General features: G+C 39.7%; 3 protein-coding genes across 3 annotated transcripts; 1 reads left to right on the top strand and 2 right to left on the bottom strand.

The window, feature by feature from the left end:
• Positions 1–413: 413 nt before the first annotated feature.
• On the bottom strand, positions 414–1,155 carry EAE97_001868 (uncharacterized protein; the record flags this gene model as incomplete). The annotated part of the gene is made up of 3 exons (XM_038872379.1): positions 414–611; positions 794–914; positions 1,067–1,155. The coding sequence occupies 3 exons, from the start codon at positions 1,153–1,155 to the stop codon at positions 414–416; spliced, it is 408 nt and encodes a 135-aa protein (XP_038736937.1).
• Positions 1,156–2,572: 1,417 nt separating this feature from the next.
• EAE97_001867 (uncharacterized protein) lies at positions 2,573–4,058 on the bottom strand (the record flags this gene model as incomplete). Its single annotated transcript, XM_038872378.1, has 2 exons — positions 2,573–3,546; positions 3,608–4,058. The coding sequence occupies 2 exons, from the start codon at positions 4,056–4,058 to the stop codon at positions 2,573–2,575; spliced, it is 1,425 nt and encodes a 474-aa protein (XP_038736936.1).
• Positions 4,059–5,825: 1,767 nt separating this feature from the next.
• Positions 5,826–7,609, top strand: EAE97_001866 (uncharacterized protein; the record flags this gene model as incomplete). The annotated part of the gene is given in 7 exon segments (XM_038872377.1): positions 5,826–5,861; positions 5,873–6,095; positions 6,166–6,252; positions 6,307–6,770; positions 6,818–7,153; positions 7,212–7,384; positions 7,450–7,609. 7 exon segments carry the CDS (start codon positions 5,826–5,828, stop codon positions 7,607–7,609), a joined length of 1,479 nt encoding a protein of 492 aa, XP_038736935.1.
• Positions 7,610–9,316: the final 1,707 nt, after the last annotated feature.

The following is a 9,316-nucleotide window of genomic DNA, read 5'->3' as shown; positions in this document are numbered from 1 at the left end:
GTTAGGATGAATAATACCTATATTATAGGCCATAAGCTTCTAGAAAGTTTGAGTATACTTAGAATAATCAGAAGTAATTACAAATTAATCATAAATATCGAATACCTTTCATTATATATAATCTTCCAAAATAATCGAAGTATCTATTCTTGAAGATTATATGTTAAGCTTCATGCAAGCCCCTATTCAAATATTCAAAATAGAATACAGTCCTCGCCTCTAAAGAGACGAGGAAACCTCTGGATAGGCTTTTGACCTCTATGGGGTATGAAACTGAGGAGTATCCCGACTCTGTCCAGTCATGATTGTCACAAGCATTATGTTACAAATCTTGGAAAATTTTACTAATCTTAATATAGCAATAGATAGATCAATTTCATATGTGAGAAAAACCCCTACCTGTCATAGATTTACTATTCTCTCTTCATGACGTCGACAGTCACTCTTCCCAAACTTCCACTGCGATTCCAGCCCTGGGGAATTGCAAGATATGGGCCGCCAAGCTGAAAGTCTGAAACTCGGAAATCATTGTCTCCGCTGGCTGGATCCTTCCAGGTAAATTTACAGATCTTCGTTCCGCTATCATAGAGTTCAATGCTACCTTCAAGCCCCTGCGGTTGTGAATCAAAAAGTCAGTATCGCGCCACAAAAATACATCTTGAAAGGTGGTGAGGTGTTTTGCATGTGATTAAAATCTGGATAAATGCTTTTGACGATAAATTGTAATGAATTTGTGAATTATGAAGCAAAGCTGGGCGTGAATTGCTCCAAAGTTTAGGAATAATCTACTAACCTTTCCGGCAGAGCTGGCAGAAGCGCAAATATCGATCGCAGTGTGTGGTGTAGCGATCTTTTTGCTTATATCGGCTGCGGAGATCTCAACGTCTTTATTGCCATCTTCGTGGAATTTGCCTCTGTGGAATGAATGTTAGTGGAAGGGGAAATATAGTGAAGCATCTCCAAACTCGCGGACAAGACACAAGAGACTAGATATTTCATGGTATGACTGCAATCCATAATGCTGAATCTTAAGATACAATATGTACAAAGAAAAGAGGGAAATTACTCTTTTAGCTCTGCATTCTTGATTTCGAGTAATCCTCCCATCATGGTATTCTTTATGTGGATAACGACAGAGCTATCTTTTCCACTCATGATTGCGGTCGAAGAATTTATACTAGACAATTATGAGTTGCGATTTTGCTGGGGAGAGGAAGCGTAGGCTGTGGACCTACATATTTGACTGGAAAAAATTGGAAATTTTGCTAGTTGAGTTTGTGATTGAGTGAGATGAGTCTGAATGAGCATGCTAATCTTTGGGAAAGATGGCATTATATACCTTTTTTCAAGAAGCTCAACACTTGCTGTGAGACATACATGACGCGATAAATCTGAGACATACGTGCATCAAGCTTTCGATGTGGCAGCTGAAATTGTGTCGATCTTGCCATCTACAACGTCAACTCCCGTAATGTCATAATCAATCACTAAATATTGGTATGTGAGACTGCATGATTAAGTCGACTTATCTAATGAACTAGGACGAGAAGAAGTATAGTAAGTAGTACAACAGAAGTTAGCTTTTCATCTCATAGAAGCTATCTATATAATTCAACGAAAGATGCGATACACACTGTCGCCGCTCCTTATTCGAAGGCAAAAAAAGCAATTGTAGTAACATGTACCCCAAAATGAATCTTATTACTGAAATTATTATTGGAAGAAAGGCATCAATATTCAAGGTATCATACTTTATATGAGATCCTTTTAAGTCTATTCTCTTTTGTACACACGTTTTTCCTCTCACTTTTCCCAAATAACGGCATAATTTTCAATATAAGGATTGCCAGCTTGTTGGAATGGGAATGTGACGGTATGTGTTATTTAAAAAGGCCTCAATTGGGGGTATTGAAATAATGCTATCTTGACTAGGTCCATCGATGCCTTTGCTGAGGTGTTCCGGTGGTGAGATACTTTAACCGTGAATCCAACCTGGCCCTGGGATAGCAGGTTTCATGGTATGTTTTAGAAAAAAGACTTCTTTGTTCGCATTACATCTCGTTCAGTTCATATTGATGATAAGCCAACTTAACGTCTGGTCAGCTAAGCTTGTGCCTTGAGCAATAAGAAGAATAGCAAACTTCGCGGCACATTTTAAGCTTGTGACCACATTGATTGAAGTATACGCGAGATAAAGCCTCCATTCGAGCTTTTCTACGTATAAGAGTTATTCACAAAGCTTCTGATATACTTGAAACACTTTGCGCATCGTTTTTTAGAGCTACAATTTTCGTCTTCGCTTCGATGAAACGTAAAAGCTTAAAACGAGCTCTTTATTTTGTTGAGAGAACATTGTTCTATGCCAAAGCCCTAAGGAACTAGGTACGTTGGGCTTTGGTACAAAGGATCTCAAAGTTGAAGGGATAGCTACGGTACGCATGACGAAATTAGGGACAAAATCCATTATGCTAGGTACTCAAAGTGAAGATAAGCCCTTTCTTAAAATAAAAACTAATAAAAACTAAGAACGAAATAGCCACTAGGGTCTACCTGTTCTATTTGCCAACACTCTCTAACGTAATATCTTGAAGCCACCTGGGACACCAGTCTGGAAAAAGCCCTCAGGATCATACTTCTTGCTCACTGCTTGCAAATTACTCTTCATTTCATCGCCATATCCACTGATTGGATCCTGATAGCCCGCCGAGTAATTCACATACTTGTAGCGATTGAACAACCCTGCACTCTTACTGGACTCGTCAACTTCTTCGATAAATCTTCTAGCCGTTCCATCCATACGTTCATCGTCAGATTTATCTTCCCACGAGTAGGTCAATATGCACAGAACAATGGAGCCCTGCGAAGTATCAAGGCCTGTTGAGTTGCCTCCAGATGCTCTCGATTTGGCAGTAATTGAGTCGTGGAGACGCCAGTATGTCAGCGTCCATCGCATACCTTTGATATTCTCCACAGAGGTAGCCGCACTTTTGAAGAGGGTGTATACTTTCTGTAAATGAGCGACAGAAAACCGGAAGGATGTAGTAGCAAAGATCTGACGAGTTCCTTTGGCTTGCATTTTCTGGATGTCTCTGGCAGTTTCACCGAGGGTCGAGATCTTCATTGTATTTCTGTATTGAGGCTTGATGTCCATGAAAGGTTTGAATACGGCTGGCTCACTTTCTTCTTTGGTGTATTCGAAGTTTGATGCAATAGTGAATTTTGTTTGAGGTGAAAATGTGATACTCAGTTTCATCGAAGCATAAGGGTCCCAATCGTTTTGCATACTATTGAGTGCCCTGAAGTTCTCATCTAAGGTGGAGATTGGATATACGACTATCCCAGCCCATTGTTTGCCTTGCGGAAACGTTCTCATATCAAATCGAGTTACAATTCCAAAGTTATTACTTCCTCCCTTGAGTGCAATCCAGAGGTCCGAATTTGCATTGGCATTGGCACTGATGATATGACCATCTGCAAGAACCACCTCGAAATTTTGAACCATATCACAACACATGCCATGTCTTGGCGAAAAAGAAGAAAAGCCTCCTGCAATTTGTGTTAGTACACAAGTATTTTATAGTAAAACAAAGCGCACGACGATACGCACCTCCAAGAGTAAATCCTCCTACCCCTACATCATAGACATGACCCCCAACCACAGACAAGCCCAACGCATCAAGCTTATCATATACTTGACCCCAGATAGCACCTCCTCCGACTGAGACAATGTCCTTGCTTTCATTCACTTCAACGGTGTCAATTTTTCGCAGGTCAATTGTGATACCATTGTCAATATTAGCGCTGCCTGCAAAAGGGCTGTGACCGCCTCCTCTAACAGCCAGTTTTGTAGCAATATCAGTCGCAGAATTTATGGTTCTTAGAGACTTTAGAACATGGGCGACATCTTGAGCATGTTTAGGGGCGATAATAAAAGATGGTTTCAGCTGTGCCTCCTGAAGAGTGAAATAAGACTTCAAAGAAGCTTCATAACCATCACTATCAAGCTCAAAGATTTCTCCTTCGAGACCTTGTGCAATTTTGGAAAGAATTGAAGACATAGCTTTGCACTGTTCCATAAAAGTTACAATTGCGCCGACTACCTAATTCTTGAAGCCTAGGTGTGCCTTTTAAATTTCCGAACCGCGCCCAACTTTATCAGCGCAGCCTGACAAAATTATGCACTAGAAAACGCTAACTGCGGCGTAGACGTTGTATTGAATTGTGGGTATAGGAAGTGGGGAAATAAAGTAAGACCAAATGTTAGTAAAGCTCTCTCGGCTCTCTCGGCTCTCTCAGGAGGGAAGGCCCGAGGCACCAAACTCACCGAAACTACCCCTCGATTGAAAGTCCATCTATTCCAGAATCAAATACCAATTTAGGACACATTTTTGATTGAACAAAATTGAAACCAAGTCCCAATTCTTTAAAAAAAATTCAATATTGTTACCTAAGTATTTAATTAGACAGAATGATTTGATATAGAATTTGGAAAGGAGCGAATTGTCGGTTTCGCGTTTTTCTTCCATCCTGGCGGCGAGAAAGTTCAAATTTCCCCACTTCCACCTACGTTTTAAACCATCCAAAACGATCAGAAAAGTGTGACATCGTCTTATTGCTCAAATATAGAATCCAGGAATCGATGTTCGAGCAGCTCCTACTCGTTAGAACCAATCAAATCAGCGTGATTATTTTTGTTGGTATCAACTTAATTGTAGTTCCTTGGTTTATTATGATTGTATTAATTCTTGATTATTATTATCCTATGGAAAGCTAATACTTATTAAATAAGGAAGCGCTAGCGTCTCGCTAGCTAATACACCGCCCTTTATGATCACATGATTGTATCCCAATAATTTTATCAATACCATGCACTATTTCCGTCGTTTTGCACGAATATAGTTATTTATTAAAGAATCACAAGCGATACATCAATCAATTTCGCGAACTACTTTTAATTCCTTTCAATCCCATTTGTTTACAGAAGTGCATTCTATCCCTGCATAAATGCATGACTGCATGAACAATATGTTCTCAAGATATGTGATCCCCGTAGACGAATGAGATGATGTTTGATACTGATCCTATCTTGACGTCTGATAAGACCGCTCGATTAATTTACCACTCATACAGCTCCGTCTACGCATCAAAATTTCCGTCTCACCTGCCTCCAAAGGATTCGTGGACCTTTGACCTGATCCAGTGTTGTAATTAGGTAGTATTACTGTGGCTGATATATAGAGTACGATACGTACGCTAGTGCGTATAATAGCCAACGATATCTACATCCGTATGTATTATACGAAGGAAACTATATGTCGGGATATCGATCATGTGATCAAAGAGGGCACTGTATTAGCTAGCGTCGCGCTAGCGCTACCCTATATTAAGTACTAGCTTCCCATAGATAATAATGATGAAGAACGAATACAACCACATAGATCTAAGTACTTAACACTTATCAACCAAGTTGATACCAACACTATACTAACAATATACTGAAATACGGGAGTTTACATATTTCAATATGAATATTGCATATTTTGAATGAATTTAGGCCTAATAAAGAAAGAGATCATTCGAAATATGTAAATTCTCGTATTTCAGTATATTGTCAGTGATATGGAATTTAATAATAATTACTGGAATATTTTCATAAATATTGATATATATCACTAAAGTGGGGCGTAATTGAAATACGGAAGATACTAATTACAACACTGACCTAATTTAAGTATTAGCATCGGATTATGTACCCGTATAGCGGTTCGGATTTGGCATAACACGTCTATTGGTAGTTCACTACTATGGTTTGTCCCAGATGTAAGATGCCAGCAGCGATTCCAACACTTGTATTAACCCTGGTATATCTTAGTACATCATATTCTCGATTCTCCGCGCAGCTTACAATGTTACTCTGCACTCACTCGCCAAATTCTGCGGACCAAGGCTTCGTGCTGCCTTTTATTTTCCAGACTTGTTGAGTTTGGCGCGTGGTACGGCTGTTGAAGAGATAAAGAATCTCCACGACAGATACGGAGATATTGTACGGATTACTCCAGAAGCACTATCTTTTGACACAGCACAGTCATGGCGCGGTAAGATATATTCCAACCATTTACATATCAATTATCATAAAGAAGAACCTAGTCTTCTAGATTCATTCAGATATTTACGGTCCGCATGAGGGTCGGCGTGAAATTAGACGTGATGAAAAATGGCATCTTGATCATGCTGGCAAGAGCAATATCATAGGTTTGCCGATTCTATTATTCCTGATGCATTTCTCAGAAGACTAATAATATGTAGTAGCGAATGCCACAGATCATTCTCGCATGCGGCGCACTTTAGCGCACGCATTCTCTGATGTGGCGCTGCGTGAGCAAGAATCACTAATGACAACATACTTTGAACAGCTCATCGCAAAACTCCAGGAGAAAATAGATGGGTCAGCTGCTGGCTATGTAGATCTACGTGATTGGTATAACTTTGTTACATTTGACATTGCCGGAGACTTGTGCTTAGGAGAGGCATTTGGAACATTGAAATCTGGTAGCTATCATTATTGGATAGAACAGATTCGCGTGGGATTGAAGTTCGTGATTGTGATAAAATCTGCGCAGGCATATCCACTATTTCGAATCATTTTGGCTCTACTGATTAATCTAGTTCCAGGCGTTAAAAAACAAAAGCAAGTGCATATGGCCTATACAATTAACAAGCTTGAAGCGAGATTAAGGAAGAACACAGATCGGAAGGACTTCATCAGCTATGTAAGGAGCATCTCATATCCTGAAAATTTTGTCTGATCAAAAAATAGATATTTCGCAACAACAAAAATGGTATGAATCGCGATGAGATAGAGGGGACAGCAACAGTTATGATCATGGCTGGTTCTGAAACCACAGCATCAGCTTTGTGTGGCGCTACATACTACATGTTGAAGCACCCGAAAGTGCTTTCGGCAGCGACATCCGAAGTCCGCAAAAAATTCAACACTGTCAATGATATTAACATGGTATCTGTGAGAGACCTCCCATATGTAAACACGATCATCGAAGAAGCCTTACGGATGTACCCCCCAACACCATCTACGCTCCCTCGTCGTACGCGCTCGGAAGGAGAAATTATAAACGGCACTTACATACCAGGTAACGTATGTGCCATTCATATTGAAGTCGTAACTACTTCTCTATACTGACAAGACACCTCAGATATCTGTTGGTGTGAATCATTGGGCAGCACATCATGCGGCACAAAACTTCGCCGATCCAGATACATTCGATCCAGCTCGATGGAGTACGCCTCCTCCAGATAAATATAAACATGATGACAAAGCTGCGTTTCAACCTTTCTCCACCGGACCAAGAAACTGTCTTGGGAAGAAGTAAGTTCGATCGCCATTCTCACTACATATGAAAAAGAGAATGAATCTGATGATAGAAACTGAAGTCTAGCTTGTTTTGAAATGCGATCAATTCTTGCACGGATGTTGTGGAATTTTGATATAGAGCTTTGCAAGGAGAGTAGGCAGTGGGCAAGGAAACAGAAAACGTATATCCTATGGGATAAACCATCACTAAAGGTCAAGTTGCTACATAGGGGTACATAAATAGTGTCGGGATCGCACACACAACAAATTTCAAGGGGAAAGGTCCTTTGGTATGCACTCTTTTATCAATTGAAATAGATCGAATACGTCAAATCAAATTGATTGCAACTGCCCCGAAGTGATTCTGACCAGTAGTTGTTACGATACTGTCGTCGGCGTTCTAAACGCAAAACTTACACGAAAGTCGCATAAAACAATTTACCCCAAATTAGGGTTTAGGGTTAGCGTTACGTACCAGATGGTAAATTGATTAAGGGTAAAAGCCCACCACTGCCCATTCTTAGTCTAATCGTCGCTTTTCCCGACGAGCGGAGCGACTCTTACAACAAACTACTATGAGGATTTGTGCGTTAGGAGGGCAATGTCTTTAATACAGGCCTAAAGTCTATAGAAAGCCTTAATTTGATTGAACTGCTTACAAATTATTTATAAATATTTACGATCTTTCTAAATGTATAATCTTTGGTTCCCAAGACTATGCATTAGATTTAACGCGGGTTTCTGCACGGATGTTCACGGTAGGTTGTAGTTTGAGTCTCTAAAGAGACGAGAAAACACTGAAATGACCACTGCCCCGCCATCAATACTTTAGGAACCCTTTTTTTTACTAGTCTCACAGAAAGCGTCGAGAAGATGTTGAAACTGGAGGCCTTCGACTTCTAGGAGGTCAGGATTTATAATATTCGCCATGTATGGAAAAAAACTTTGAATGAAGATGCTCTTCAAGGCAAAAACATGATCTACTTTGGGATAAACCCCCTAAAAATCAAAGAACTATTCTCTTATTTGATCAAAACGAAGCCGACTTCGACAACTATCCCGCGTGATTTGAACAAAACTTCTTCTAGACGATTGAAAACATCATTTAGAATTGTACGTACCAGAAAGTAGAGTTTTAGAGATTCGCTGCTAAGAATTAATTGAGAGTCAGAAAGGGGCTAGTCATAAAGAAACGAATGCTAGGGCTATATTTGATTCGTAAAGATTTTAAAGCCGCTGCTCCTACTATGCTGCAACCTGCGTGTAAATCTCGCTTAAATCACACGATCAAACTCTGATGAAATCACTCTTTCTACTCCTATCTCAAGGGATGTATATTAGAACTCAACAGAATCTTAACGATTATGGGATGTTAAATCTCGAAATCTCGTGAACAATCATAAAAATAAAAATAAAATATTACTAGAAAAGAAACTTGAGGGCAGAGAACTCGACGGTAGAAGTATATTTACTCTAATGCGTTTCCACTTCCCTCATAAGAGTAGGAACGATATAATAGCTGACGAGCAATAGTCTTTTTATCGGAAGAGGCAGATTGTCCGAGATCAGGACATAAGTGATAAAAAATGAAGAATGAAGAATGAATAGAGAGAGAGAGACCATTAACAGGCAAAAATAATGAGCAAACGAGTTTCCCGAAACTTTAAAGGGGTAAATTTCATCTTTTTCTCGAGAAAGAAACGATTTATCGCATCTAGCATACTATACATCTCTCTCCAACTCCCCATCAAGAGCCTGATTCATCTTGATCTCAACTGTACATACTATTAACTCCAGACAACGTAGACACGCAAACCCACAGCAATAAAAATAATAATAGCAGTATACATATCACAGATTAGATCCAGAAAAACAGTACCAACTAGCAACTAGCGAGTAACCACCTGAATATAAACCTATCTATAGAAACTACAACCACATCCATCA

The sequence above is a fragment of the Botrytis byssoidea genome (assembly GCF_014898295.1).
Source record: "Botrytis byssoidea strain MUCL 94 chromosome Unknown BBYS_003, whole genome shotgun sequence".
Lineage (NCBI taxonomy): Eukaryota > Fungi > Ascomycota > Leotiomycetes > Helotiales > Sclerotiniaceae > Botrytis > Botrytis byssoidea.
This window is presented reverse-complemented; position numbering and strand designations above follow the sequence as displayed.